Source organism: Anopheles marshallii, chromosome 3 (genome assembly GCF_943734725.1).
Source record: "Anopheles marshallii chromosome 3, idAnoMarsDA_429_01, whole genome shotgun sequence".
Lineage (NCBI taxonomy): Eukaryota > Metazoa > Arthropoda > Insecta > Diptera > Culicidae > Anopheles > Anopheles marshallii.
In genome coordinates, this window is record NC_071327.1 from 66,908,581 (window position 1) to 66,924,120 (window position 15,540).

At 45.5% G+C, this 15,540-nt stretch overlaps 1 protein-coding gene across 1 annotated transcript in view; it reads right to left on the bottom strand.

Moving 5' to 3' along the window:
- Nucleotides 1-15,540, bottom strand: part of LOC128714846 (protein grainyhead-like) — a 136,960-nt gene that overhangs the window by 28,520 nt on the left and 92,900 nt on the right. Inside the window, exons 4-9 of the mRNA XM_053809727.1 lie at nucleotides 15,419-15,523; nucleotides 13,685-13,797; nucleotides 13,012-13,542; nucleotides 7,877-8,039; nucleotides 1,997-2,108; nucleotides 111-205 (exon numbers count right to left, since the gene is read on the bottom strand). Coding sequence (XP_053665702.1) covers nucleotides 111-205; nucleotides 1,997-2,108; nucleotides 7,877-8,039; nucleotides 13,012-13,542; nucleotides 13,685-13,797; nucleotides 15,419-15,523 — 1,119 coding nt within the window. The remainder of the gene's footprint in view (nucleotides 1-110; nucleotides 206-1,996; nucleotides 2,109-7,876; nucleotides 8,040-13,011; nucleotides 13,543-13,684; nucleotides 13,798-15,418; nucleotides 15,524-15,540) is intronic.

Consider the following 15,540-nt stretch of genomic DNA (forward strand, 5'->3'; position numbering starts at 1 on the left):
GCCAGCAGCCGACAATGAGCCGAGGAGAAAAGTCACCGAGCTCGTGGGAATTCCGCACGTCGTACGGTGAATCGAGCGAATCGAGTTTGACAAACGGATAGAAAACTTACCTTGGCAGAGCTCTCGAGAGGATTCCAGTACACGGCGATTGCGTTGTGCGATACTTCCTCGATGCAACCGGCCAAACCGACGGAGTTTTTCGTGTCTGCATGGAGGAAAAGAAGAGAAATACAAGGGAATTTATTTTAAAAAAACGTATGAACCAATAATGATAAAGAAACTAAAATGTGTTGCTGTTGTAACAGAGAAAATGGACGAAGGTCTCCAGAGTGGTTCGTCCAGAAACACATAACTTAATTATCAAAACTGGTGAATCTATCCACCGAAGTGCATAGAATTTCGCATCTTCATTAACATGTCAAAACCGTTACCTTCAAGCAGCACATCAAGAAGACGAACGCATTTCCCGCCTGACACTGGTCATTGACCACCTGTAGTCCCATGTTGGAAGGGACGTTCCTCCACGCACTGACAATCGATTGCAATTATCGCGATAAAGAACAACCGAACAACCAAGGATCTTATCTGCATTGCGTTTGATTTGCAAAATTTGATCCTTACCTACCGAGGCAAACTAATTGAGCGCTACTCTACGGGTTCCGACAACTGGCATGACAAAACATGACAGTTCACTAGCTGTCAACGGCAATTGACAGACGCAACATTGTTGGGCAGCGCATGACAGAACCGGGTGTCGTAACCGCAGCTGCGATTAAATGAATCGATAATAATTGCACAGCCGGTGGCTGACGGAGAGCAGCAGAAAATAAAACAAATCAGACCCCGCAGGATAGGAAGAGCCCACCATTTTGCAGCCATACGGGAGCGTAAGACGAGCAGGAGAGCCTAATGTTGATTGTCCAACGAGTGAACAACCGTTTGCAGCAAATTACAATCGATAAAATTACGTTTAATTGTTACGACACCGGGCGTACCACGCAAGGTAGTTTGATGCCCTACGGTGCATAATGCGCATAACGCTCACCGATCATCACCATCGGGAGTTGGATCCGTTTCTGCAGCTCCGGTGCGAACGATGCCGGGTGGATGTTAATTCTAATGGATCATACAGTCCACCGCGTGCGTTACCGGCCAGCAAAGATTCCCCCAACCTTCAAAGCAGCAGGAATGCTGTCCGTCGCAATTAGCAATTGGAGTTGTTCTCTTGGAACCTGACGTAGTACGGATCGCGTACCCATACCGATCGACGCAGATCAAGATTAAATCAAATGTGCTGCACGTCCTAGCGTCCTTTGTGATGCTGGCGTACAAAGAAAATTACAACGATCGAACGGCAGAAGCAGGAGATCCGTCAGATTGTACATCATTAAACCGCACTCGAAACTGCCTCGATGTAAACCAGTTTCGTCTCTCGCTCTCTCTCTGGCCCGACAGTCACACTCAGCCATACATCAGCGGCCAATAATCGTCAGCAATAAGCAATAAATATAATTAAATAATTGTCCGTTTAGTTGTCGCCGATGAAACCCTCTGAACATTGGTAACCCCTGCATCCGTCGCCACACCGGTGAGTAAGCGCGCCGTCCGTCCCGCTTCTTGACATCTTGGGGAGCTTGTTTTGCATAAAATTATGATTTACTGGAAATTGGTACCCGAGGTTCGAGAGTTCAATGATAATCGATAAATAAAGCACGGTAATTGGATTCCACCCGTGTACGGATGGGACGGGTAGGAGGTGTGCACGAGAAAGAGGCTTGCGGATGGGTTTTCTCCTGCGCGAAAGGATGTTTAATGCATCTTATGCTTTTCACGACCAACCCAGGGTGGTTGTTATGGTGCGACCATCTGCCTCCGAAACGGCCATCATCATTTGCCTGGGCAAAGTGCTGAGATAGCAATAATATCTTCCTCAGAACTTCGATTAACTACACCCTCTTTTTTTTTGCAAAAGGTTCTGAAGATGGTGGATACTTACCGGCATCTAATATTCTCTGCTTTACCGAATGCTGCCGACTGTGCCAGAACTGCCAGGCTTTAATTTCATCCTCCGGGCTTTTCTCCTCGCGGAACAGCAGCATGATGACGCTCTGCAAACGATAGGAAAGAAAGGGTACGCGTATTAGCTTCTATTGAACAAACGAGACGTACATTGAGCTATTAGATTCACTAGACAGTTTGGGTGCAGAAGTTCAATGTTAAAGCCGCTATCACGATTCTACCGGCTGGTATAAGGCAAGAGGTTATTTGATCGTGATTGTCGAATTTGGAGCGCTTTTCCACACTACATCGTAACGCACCGGGGGAAGCAATAGTTGTTTTTCTGTTCTTCATTAATACATCGTTACTAACAGATTAATACACCTTGTACTGCATCCCAGCCGCATGATAAACATAGCCGATCGAGCCTTTGGTGTGATTAAGTCCTTAACATTACTATGAGACCACTTGATATTTCAGAATAAATGCCCTAGTCTAGGTTTCGATTGTTAAAATTGATGGCCAATCTCATCTTTGGTTTATAAGACCTTTTGAAGTAAGTGTATATGTTACTGCTGTATTACCCTTCAATATTTTATGAAATTAAGTAACGAGTTCCTTGATTGTTTATAGAATTCAGTTTTTAAATATCTCTTCAACTCTTTCCGGTACCTTCAAAAATATAATAAGATACAGTGTACCTGACATCGTTTTGTAAAGCATCACCTAGTGGTTTGTATGTCAGAAAGTAAAATATCTACATGTACTTTCTATGAACACAGGAAGTGCATTTATCATCTTTCTGCAGTTCACTGTCTTTTTTTATTTTATTCACAAACGCCGCTCTGTACGCGTGATTTGTTTCATCACCCGCGGGAAGCAAACATGTCAGCGCAAAGATTGATTGTGCATCCGGAGACGAAGCGTTTCAGCGGAAGTGGTGCATAAATTCCGACCAAAGAAAAGATGAACAGGCTTTGAAATTACGCAAGAAAAAAACCCTCTCCTTTCCGGGCTCAAAATGACGATGGATGACAAATTAAGTTCACGCGAGTTCCGTTCCATCTTCTGTGACAGTGCGGTATGACGCAAAAGGGAGAAAGGGATGCCCAGCGGCTGGAATTCTCATCGCGGGGTTAGCTTTAATTTAAATATTTGCTCAAAGATTAATCATGGTACTAATTCGTTCCTGGTTCAAGGTTTGGCTGCTATCCCTTCCGATCTTGAGAATGACGTTCTAACGTTCGGCGGACGGAAAAGATAACGATCTTCCTGTCGCATCGGGACGATACCTTTCCCGAGCCGGCGCTCGCTGCTGATCGACAGAAGGGGGGGAAACAATGTGTTTCGGGCATCCTTGCCATCGCCACTGCACACGCACGCCATGAGAAATCGGCATCAAGATGACGCACAACACAACACTCGCAACGGGTAGCGATGGGCGATTAGGAATCGCGTTGAGTTAGGCATTGCGATTGGAATGAGGAAAATCTTAAACCCGTACAGACTGTGATGTACGCGACCGGCATACATCGCATACGCGACTTAGCATAGTTTTTGCGCGTGAAAACATTTTTCCTCCAAGGGAGCAGAGAATGCGCCTCAAACAACCGTCCAACGTCCAACGTCGATAGAGATGATGCATTCGAAACAGTTGGAGGTGATAAACTCGGAATAGAAAAAAAAGAGCTTCAACATTCCTAAGCTGTCGTTGCATAGGAGAGGACTTCAAAGTCCGACCACAAATCTATGCAGGCTCATTTCACGCGACATATCAACACGGAACTGCTCGCGGACACTGCACAGTACGTGGGCACTCCGTGTGTACTGTACGGGGTTGGAAAATTCGAACCAACGAAAGAATCTCGCACACACGAGATCGCAAACACGCTGTGGGCTTTTCGAGTTGGAGAAGTCCGTGGGATGCACCCCGATGCAAACGTTCCTCGCAATCGCATACGCGTGTGCAAATGGAGGCAGGAAGGGTGGTCAACAAAGGGAAAAGGCCGGAGAGGATGTGAACGACGTCGATGAGAAAATAATTATTATAAATAAGTAAACTGACTAATAGTTAGAAAGATATAGATACATTACAAACAAGGCATTTTTAGATATAAATCTTAATTAAAATTGCACTATGTTTTCTATGCATTTACAGTTAGCGACGGCCGTTGCATGTGGATGCAGCGTTTTTATTTTCTTTCCCTCTTTGATTTCGTACTGTTGTTTACTGCTCTTTTCCTTTTATTTCCCTTATCCGAGCAACGGACACACTGGGACTTGGCAAAGCTGTGCCGTGCGTTGCGATGTTATTTTTTTTTATTTATTTGCTCCGTTGTGTCCGGTGCATCTTGCAGACATGACGCGTTGGTAGGTATTATATCTTGCTCCTACTATGTCCGCCCAATCCATTACACTTCATCCCTTTCATTCCGCAGCGCCAACGCCGCAGATCCCCACAGTGCTCGGTTTGCAGGGGTCGCAAAGTGTCTCGCATGTGTCTTCGGTGCGCACTGTGCGGACGTGTGTGTGTGTGTCTACATTTTCCTGGCGGATCTTCGTGTCGCTTTCCTATTTTCTATTCGTCCACTATTGCGTTTGACTGTAGCAGATGGAGGGGCAGGGTAAGGTAAACGATACCGTACGCCTGGACAGCTGGACACCGGACCAAGAAGCACTGAGTGGCTGAGGTGGCTGGGTGAAAAATGTTGCTCCGGTAATATTTTTATGTTTTATTAGCCTAAAAACTTGTCTCTTCATGCGATGGCGTACGATGTTTGTGGTGCGGTGCGGAGATACGAAGGGTAACGTATTGTAGCCAATTAATAACGTACCGAATGGAACGGAACGAAACAAATCAAATCAAAGTACGTACGGATGCGGGATGGAATGACACGGCCAGGAATGGAAGGAATTTGCGTTTGTACAACGGTTAAGTGACCTTTAGAGGTTTTTTTTTTAACATTTATTATTTTTAGTGGAACTCTATTGTAGATTTCAAATTGAGAAGACATTTTGAAGTGCTTCGCCCCATTAAGACATTCTTAATCTTGGATAACAAAAAAAAGGATTTCAAAAGGGATGCGAATATTGTTTCTCCATAAATAACTTAAGAGATGTTTAACAAAACTACAGTCATCATCAGTAGGCTAAACTTCTTCCCAGACACACCCGACAGGAACAACGGTTTTCCACAGAAACTGACACATACACCAACACTCACAAAAAAAAACTGGACAACTGGAGGAGGCTCGACAAACGGATAAAACAAACGACTCTGTGTGGCTCTGGTCTCTGTGTCTGGATCATTAGGAAAACCGGAAAAACCTGGCCAAGAGGTGAAGCCTTACCGACCGGACCCCGGGCGTACCCCGGCCAGTTCCATTTTCGTGTCGGTAATTAAAAGCCACTCCTTACAGGTGGCGTGAATTAAATAAAAATCACAATCAAACGATGCAACGGTTCATCAGTACAGACTTGCAGGAATTTATGTCACCGCTACGGTGAAGCTAACGATTCGAACCTTGATTCTTGTTAGCGTTCGCCGGGCTAAACGTTTTTGCTGCTTGAAGTTAGCCGTGATTCTTTCAACAGCGAGAACATTCAACATTTCCATGTTTCGCTACCGCCAAAAGGATAACATTTCGTATGAATGAGTAAGCATAAATAAACAATGGAAGCAAAAAAGAAGGGTAGCAAGCGTTCAAATACACCGTGGCAGAGCAACCGTATTCAGGCTCCGAGATCAGCCACGGAACAATCAAACAAATCAACCCATCATCATCTCCATCTTCGACGATGCAGAATCCTTAGAGCATAAATCCTTGAAAACGCACTGTTCCAAAAGGGGCGAGTGCAGTGGAAATTTAAATATTTTTATTGTAAAAATGAATAATTACCAGTTGGCAGTCGGGTAAAACGGATACACACGGAAGAAGGCAACGATATCAACAAGCCGTTCGGGTGCTTGGAGGTTGAGAAAAGTCGGAAGCGACAGACGGGCATTGCAAATCAAACGTTCCTCAAGGAACTCAATGGTTGGAAAGACATTAAAAAAAACACACACATACACGGTCTTGAGACAGAATCGAATCGATGCCATCGTCGCCGTGATGGTTGGTTAAACAATTTTCGCACCGAATCCTTCGTCTCCCTTTTTTGTTCGGGTAAAATGACACGTGAGTGTGAACGGAAATCCGAAGCCACCGGTTCCGAAGTTCCCTCCGTGAGCGAAGGAACGGCGCGCCACATAACGGTAAAGGATAATGATCAGTAACGCTCGTCACCGGTATCTTCCCTGCGTGTGTATGCATTTTTTCTACACACACACACTCCATTTCGATTTCAATGCTCTTTCGCTTTTTTTTTTGCATCTTGCCGCTCGCATCTTATAGCACCATCATTATCTTCGACTCTTGGCCCAAAAGGATCCCTCAGGGCGTTATCTGCACGAAGGAATCGTTTCCCCAGTGGCATGGCAAAGAAGTGTTTGCTCATCTTTTTTTTTTGTTCCGTGTACTGTATGAATGTACAGATCCTTTTTACGGTAAAGGGTTGCGCGAGAGTTTTTGTTTTGTTTCTTCCATACTTTATCCCTTACAGTCATTACAGTGCATCATCGCATATGCAAATTTTCGGCTGCAACAGAATGCAGTAAAATGACACCCGAGCTACAGGGTCGTTCCGAGCAATTGAAACGAAGGATAAAGTATACTCCGGTACGGAGCGAACACGGAACAATCGTTGTGCTGGGCTGTGGCGTCAAGTTACGCCGGTTGAAAGGTGCTATAAATTATGCTATAATGCAATCAAAATCATTGGATAAAGATTTTTTTGCTTTAAGTTTGCTGCCTTTTTCGTGACCATGACACAACTCTTGAAATTGTATACAGTTACAATTTTTGCTGTATGGTTTATACTGCTAAGTAATACTGACACAGACGTTCAATTCAAACACGCTTAGAAACATCGGCATATATCTTCATTTAACAAAACAAAAATCAAGATGATACAATGCTGTAATTGACTACTCCCGCAGAAAACTGGTGGCGCTTAACCCTGTAATCTTCTCGCAGACAACACGGCACGTGACTCGGGATCTGGATCGGAACTGGTTCGCTTCCGACGAACTCGCGAGCTCGCGGAAGGTCAAGGTAAGCAGGGCACCTGTTTGCGAGTCTCGGTGGAGCACGAAAAAGAAAAACCAGATTTACGTTCCATCCCGATCCCGGAGGGGGGGGTTTTGTTTTGGGACATCACGAGATTTGAATTAAGTTCAGAACGATGGTGCCCCCGAAAAAAAGCCGGTTATTTGGCATGAACCGGTTCTACCAGGCAGCATCGCAGCCGAAAGAACGTTACGTGTTTTGGGAGAATAGAGAGTAAAATGTCTAAAATATGTTCCCCTGTTCGTTAGACTGTAGAAATCGCAATCGATGATGGATCGATCGCAGTAAAAGCAACCAATCGGATCAATAAAAACAACAAACAAATATCTCAAATGGATTGGCTCAATGGGAAAACAAACAAAACATTCTCATAGCGTAAGGTTAAGGGTTCGGCCGGGTTGATGTGCGCCGACCAAGCGAATCGATCACCGAAGAGGGTTTCTATTGCACTGCAAAATCTCCCCTCTGTTTGATCGATTCGTACGTGTGTTGGAAAATAATCTGTTAGCTCTTTAAACTATTTCCCAGTGCCATTAGGGTCACTATACTTCAATTTGGAAGAATAATCTTGCAACAGCAATAAAAAGAAAACTGTTGATTTTTTAAGTGTTCTCAAGGAGTAAAAGGGAGAGGATTTTCATCTTTTGCAGCTTACGATGAGATGACGAAAATCACCAAAATTTCTGCGTAAATAGTTAAACGCAACTTACCTTGACGGTTTGATTTTTAAGCGGCTTGTCCGGATCGTGCACATATTCGAGCGTAATGCCGTAGAACTGTCCCTTGTTGATGTACGTTATCCGGTCGTCTTCCCGGCGCTGGGACGAGCTGATCGGACTTTCCAGATAGTACTTGAAGCCAACGTCCGTGTATCTAAAGGAAGAAAGCAGATTAAATCAATTAATAGATAGGACATTTATGTAGCAATATTTATAAGGCTAAGGCTGCAGCTTACAACCATGCACGGCAAGATAATTAGTCGCCACTGGACGAACGCGGGAGATTTCAATTAGTGCACACACACCAAAAGGAAACCCTGCGGCAGCTTAATATTTGCTACTGCTTAAGACAAAAATAGTGGAGGCCTTTTTTCCAACTCGCTAACAACATTATTGAAAGTCTTTCCATTCGCTTCTTTCCCCGAATCGGGAGGCTGGGTCCGATTGTTGCATCGATGTCCATTCATTGCATTCCGAATACTTTCGCCAAATACGTCCACCGCGCCATCTTTTACTTCGGTTCGGATCGCGTAAAGAAGGCAAATACGAATGAAAAAAAAAAACTATCCAAAATGCCCTATCCGCACAATCGCCCCAACGTTGCAATGTGTCAGGTGTGCATCTGTCGCAACAGTGTTTTTGATATGAAGGGGTTCGTCGCTTATGCTCTCCGCTGCGTGGTGCAATCACTAGTTTTGCCGCACACCACAGCTCTTGTGAAAATTGTTATCCGATTGAATTTTCTCGCTTATTTCTTGGGGAAAAAGCAGATAAAACCCGTTACCCACGGTCCCTACTTCGTCGTTGTTGCGAAGACAATTAGAAATTTTCTTAACATAATCAACCACGTGCATGGTCAAGGCACGAAGGACTCATCACCATCGGACAAGTGTCCCGTTGGTCGGTGAATCGTAGATGCTTGGATAGTCTTTTTCTCTCTTTCTCTCTCTCTCTCTCTTTTTCACCCCGCCGTATCGTGGGTCCATCGCGAGCTACTCGTCTTTAGCGGGTTTGATAGAAATTATATCGAAAATTCCTTAATCGGCGCACAGCAACGAGTGCGCCAGCGGAATCAGTTCACTCCGTGCAGCACCGAGTGCATGAGTGTCACCATAAATTATCCGGTGCACCGGTGCATCCGCAGCAAAATGCGCGCCAGCTGTCCGCCCGTTCCGGGCAGGATCTTCGCCTTTACGTGTCGATCAAACGCTCGGGGTTCGTTCGTCTGCTGCAACCGCGTGCGCGCATTCGTGGAAAAGTGACTGCGCGAACAAGTGGAAATGAGTTGGCTACCCTTTTTCTCTTATCCTCCGGTCAGCGTTTGCTCGCGATACATCACAATGTGCACCAGAAAAATCATAATGGCGAAGGAAAAACTTTGTTATCGTCGATTTTATGCTGAAGATGTTTGCAGTAGATGGTGCTCCGAGTGATCGCCAGGTTTTTTTTCCACTCGCCATTGATATTGTATGGTTGACTTTCGTCTTTTTTCTTATTCCTCTCTCTCTCATTCTCTCCCTTTCTCTCTCTCTTGCCGCGATAACACAGAGCAAACTCTTAAGGCGACAGACCACTGGTGGGTCTATCCGCCGTCGTGTCGAATGTGTGCTTAAGGAGATAATTGTGGCAGCGCTAGGCAGCGGTTAACGGTTGCGACTAATTGATCGATAATCGAAGTCGCGAATTGCGAATCGCAAACGTAGCGATTGTTGCAGGTGGAGCTCGATCGCGGTTTCTTTCATTCAGCGCATTCAAGTTACCATCGAGCTGCAGCACGGAGAGGCAGGTTTGGAATTTCTTTTAATGGAACGCGTTTTCTGCACGGGTAACAGCTGTCAGTATTAATCGGTTTTATAGGATGGGTTTTAAACAGATCGATTTAATTGTGCCTTTTTTGTGGCCGGCCAGTATAAGCGCTGACAGCGAATAGGGATGGGCATGCGTTGAAGAAATCTAGGAACTCCAAAACCTGTCTGCAAATGAAACATTGTCGACCTGTGTGACAATGTGAACTGATTGAAGAATTTTGTGGAAAAAAACTGAAGCATTAATAGCTGATACTCTCACCGGAAAATTTGATTATCCGATGTTGTGATGTAAATTGTCTTCCCAACTGAATAATTCAACGTATTTCGTAGTTAAATTTAAATATAAAGCCTGTAACGTCAGTAACACTTGCGAGAAGAAACATGCACTAATCTCCTTTTGTATTTCTCCTCCTTTGCTTACAGTTGGAATAAATCATTCCAATCTCGTGTACTTTTTTATTGCATTGCATGTAAGTGTTCTACCATATGATTCATTCTCAAAATCCTCGGATCGCAAAGAGTAAAACAAAAACCCAAAATCCCTCACTAACCAAAATAACATCGCCACGATACAACTCCTTCCGACAGAGTTCAGACTTTTCGATTTCTTTCACCGTAGTTAAAATTTGTTCACGTTGCCCTCGCATTTGTTTCTTCTATCCAAGCAAGTTAACCAAACGAGAAGGCAGGGTATGGTGAAAAATCTCATCGCTAAACCGCACATACGATGGCCCATGGACGAAAAAACATAAAATAATTGATCTATGATGCCCAATTATCGTCCTTCGCAGTGCCGCAGTTCACCATGCGCGATGATTCGCGTACCATTTCATACATTTATGACAGTGGACACCTAATGAAGGCGGTGCAGCCCGTACGTGTGCAGCAACACACGCTCGGCTCGGCCGGTGGCCCCGGCTCAGGACGTCGAATGCCGAGCACTGCGACATAAAAATGCATGTATGCACATACATAAATTCGTCGTTATAATAAAGATTATGATTATCGTTATGTTTATTTTATGCCCTCTCGACGAACGCGATGCTTTTTTTTTCTTTCCTTGCACAATATCCTTCGTGCGGCCGGACGATGGGAGGGAAGAAAGTGGCATTGCAAATTGGATATTTGCGTCGTATGCGTCGGCCGCACATTCGATTTGATAAAACGGGGCGAAACGGCGTCGACGACACGGATGTGTCCACCAAATGTGACCAGCCAGCTGGAAAACAAATAAGATGCCGGAGAGTTTTCCGGCACGCATCGTCCGGTTTTTTTTTTTCTTCTTCGTTGACTGGCGTGCGACGTTCTGTGGCCGTGGGAATAAATGTAACCTAACATACCCTGCAACACGGTGCGGTTGGAAACGCTTCGATTAAATGTAGTTTATTTGAGGCTGTTCGTTTTATTTTTGTTCAAACCGACCATCCATATGATGTCGAATGTCATTATCCTTATAATGTTTGTGATTGGAAGTGACATCGTACCGATGGAGGATTCGTTAAAATATGACTCAAAAGTTGCAAGCTTTCACGATCGTTTGAATAACATCCTACGGCAAGTAAAAGAAAGAACCAATGTTACACACCACGCGAGCCGGAAAGCAACGTACGATCGTGTAAAAGTTTCAATTTATTCCCATAGCTGGTATTGCTAGAAAATACCTTGAGGGCGTTAATAAATGATACACCATTAAAATGAAATCAAACCCGTGGGCCAACGGTATGCATCAATATGATAACTGACAACGGTTGAACGTAGTGATACAGAAACAAACTAACGCGTGTCGCAAAGGAGGCCGGATAGTTGCGATCGAGTGCGCCGGGGCGTCGGATTGGTAATGCAATTAAAATGCAATTAAATTAAACCTTTCTAACAGTGAGATCCAAACAAGGTGGCATTCCCGCAGGTCCATTTCTGTCAACGTTCCGATATGCCCTGTTTTCGGGGTGTAGTCATGTAGAAGAAGAAAAAAAACGGATAAAACGCACAGGGAACGACGAGAAAGGAAACGTTACCATCGGATTGAATCGCGAGATTAGGATGGAAAAAGGAGAAAATCGGAACGGGATGACAACGCCCCGAACCGTTTCTGTGTCCCTTTCCGCTCGCCCCTTTTGGGGGTTGCTCGAAGAGATTAAATTTCAATTAGTACCGTCGGTTTTTTGCCATTTGGGAGTTTACCAAGCGTCAACGTAGTTGTACAGCGCTTGGTAGAAAGTTTCCTCGTGCGCAACCCGATTATAATAAACCCGCGCTATGGATCGATTTAAGCAGAAGGACAACAAGAAACCGGGAAAACAATTAAATGTATGCCGTATTAGCGGGCGCAATTGGCTGGAAATAATTCTCACCATTTGTACTCGGATGCGTCCATCGCAGAAAGATTTCAATTCAGGTTAATCTATCAACACTGGTACGTATGCGCACTTGCCCCAATCACGCATTACGGCATTATCAGTGTTCTCGAGGGCCTAGCGGCTTGCGTGGAAAAATGAATGAGCAATACACGGGCACATCTGATGGCATTTTGATTAAAAGCGAGCGAGTGACCCCCGGTGGATGTAATGAACGAGAGTTCCACCGGTGGAAATTAACACAACGCTCAGCACAAAACATTGCACGAAGAACTCGCATTACGCTGGAGATGCATCGCACATCGCTCTAATTATGATGAGCATACAACACGGACACGAAACGAAGCGTCCGAATCGATGTGAAAAAAAAATCTGAGGGAAAAATCTGCGAAAACATTACGCAATTCGTTGGTCGTTGTGCAAATGACGAGCGCACGGAAAAGGATATAAACATCTTCCCCAGCAACGATGCATTGTAATTGAAATATGCTCGGCTAATGGGTGAAGTCATTGGTTAGAATCACACCTCATTAGGAACCTTTCAACGGCTCCTCATGTAGGCGATCCTCTTTCTCTCTGTCGGGGAGCTAGCCAGCATGATGCAACAAGAATTAACGATATCGCATTAATCATATCTCAAGGCGCACATTGTGCGTCCTAGGTTATATGCCGGAGTTTTGCAGAAATTGCGATCATTAGTAGGATCATTTCTCACCGCGGACCGTGCGCATGCGCTTGACGAGCTTTGTAGAATACGGTTATGCTAACATTATTAATATTGCTTTCGATCGCTGGTTTTCGCCACCAAGCACCATTGACTTTCTTGTAATCTGTGTCCGTAGTTATGGATTTAAATCACATACAATCTCAAATAATCACCCCTAATGGGTAGCCTAACTTATCACGCTAGCTAGCTGGATCAGTCTACCGTGATTGTTTTGGAGACTCCCTTTGGTGTACTTACATTTTTGGTATCTGAACTTTGTCAGCATCATTCTGTCGACCGAAGTCGTGCCAGGGTCGGGAACGGGGTGCCGTCGCGGCACCGGGCCCCGCAACGGCGGCCGCCGTCGACGAACCGCCCAGCGATGTGGTCGGACTCGGTTGGCTACCGTTGATCGTTAGATTGCGCTGCAGATTGGCCACACAGGCGGGTATATGGCCGGCGGCGTTCGGATCGACCATACCGATCGGTGCCTGGCACGGTTCCGCATAGTCAAACTGCTGCTGGACGTTGTTCTGGTCGCGCGGTGTAATCGCATCCGCACCGATGCCCGAATCCGGGCTCGGCAGATCCACCGTCAGGCCGGCCGACGTGATCGTCTTGGTGTAGATCGAACCGGTCTTTGTGAAGCGACCCTCGTACGTTGTGGCTGGCTGTGGACCTTCCGAGTCGGGTGCCGTACCGTAGATGGTCCGGGCCGGTGCGTAACCCTGGTTGTCGAAATATTCACGGTACGTGTACGGCTCTGTGATGAACGCTGATCCACCAGGGCTGATGCAATGAAAAGATGTGACAAGAATGAGTTATTAATTACAGCGTTTTTGTTAATGTTAATCCTACTTTCATCGAACAATTGACTATTCAGAAGACGTCAAAATAAGTTCTAGCTTCTAGTGTATTTATGTGTACTTACCCAAGTCTATTCGGCGGATACATATCATACTGTGCGTAAGAGCTGGGACTGGGCGAGTTGGTATTCACATTGGAGCTTGCCGTTGCCGCTGTACTATTCTGATGGGAAGGACCCTAGGAAAATACAAACAAATAATGTTACTATCAAATGTAACACCCACACACCTTAATAAGCTCAAACAAAGGTATTCCCATCATTCGTTCGGTAGTTATCTATTGTTGGCTTATGTTTTAACCCCACAAACACACACACAACTGACTGAACTCTTGGTATAGTTTTTGCAACACCCAAAACCGTTCAACACCTTTCTAATTACCACCTGTTTGGGGCCCGGGCACGGGACTTTTGCAACGAGACAAAAGTGAAAATCACTAAATCTCCCCCTGCAGGCCAATCCGGATCAGAAAGCGGGCGTTTGCCGTTTGATAAACCTGTCCCCGAACCCGCTGCCAGTGGTCCACCCGCCGCCGATTGAGCGAGAGACCGTGCAGACAATCGGACAAAATCCGTTGCGTGACACCCGACGGAGTCACAAACTTGGCAAAGATTCCACCTGTTGCTGGTGGGCCGCAAGGGTTGTTTATACGCCAGGGTTCAAGCGTTTAAATTTTACCTTTTTTTTAAACACCCGCAGCAAAACTGTTGCAGCATATCCACGGGATTTCCTGCAGACTGTGGGAGCGATAACCTCCAACCCCCGCCTTCGCGGCTTTCTTCTGCCGATCGAACCGGGTGCTGTCAAACCCATCAAAAAGGAAGGCGAACGAAAATATAAACGTCAAATGTCCATGCCGATTCGGTTCGATCGATTGACGGATTTCTAGTTTGCTTTGTTGGTATTTTTTTTTTGTGTTGTGTTAGTCTTGTTGTCTGTCTGCTCCTCCTTTCATCCAGCGGACAGTTGTTGATCATGTCCGTAACGTTTGAAGAAACTGGCCGGTAAGCGGGCGCAAACCGTGCAGAAGGGGATTTGTTTTTATGTAAATATGCTAATTTTCAGCTTCGATTGATAGACGAATACAAAGGGATGCGAAGCAGTGGTGCACATTTTGGGCTAAGCTCGGACGGAGCTTGTAAAGCTGTCCGTGACACGGTGTGTGGTGCTCGGTGAGGCGTGGAGATTGGAGATCCCACACTGGACCGTAAAGCCATTTAGTAAAGGTGATATGAGTGATAGTGTTTAATTCTACTTGATCGAAGGTTTGGACGGTTCGATCACGTTCGAGGAAAAAAAAACACACTCACACACATACAGAAGGCTAGGATTACCCCGGTGGCAAAAAGGGTAAAGGCGATTAAGTCCTCACTCGTATTCCAGTCCGTTTCGGGTACGACGCTGGAAAGCGATCAGAAAGGTTTTGGCTTTGAAATAGATAAAATCCAATCACTCGTTGCTGTTAATCAACCATGCTGTTTGTAGCATATCTCTGTTACCCCCCCAAAAAAAACCCTATTGTTTCTTGCTCTACTTTGTTCCAGTTCACTTGACGATTCCGAAATCCTTCATCACGTTCGCCATCTTCCGAATGCGGCAAATCACGAGCTTTCGGGGTGGAAAAACAAATGAGACCACGCAACTCAGGGAGAGGACATTCGACAGCTTGGTGGCAACCTGTCACGATGTTCGGACGGGAGCGGGTTGCACCCTAATACACCCAACAACACCACCCCCCAAACGACCCCAAGGGTGACAGAACACAAATATACGGAGCGACGGCGTACGACATAACTTACCTGCAGGTAGATCTGCGTGCTGCCGGGGGCAGCATACATGGTTTCCGTTGAAGGACTTCCAGGGCTGGGTGGAGGTTCTTTAATGTGCACCGAAGGCGACGATACCTAGAGTGCAGTAGTTT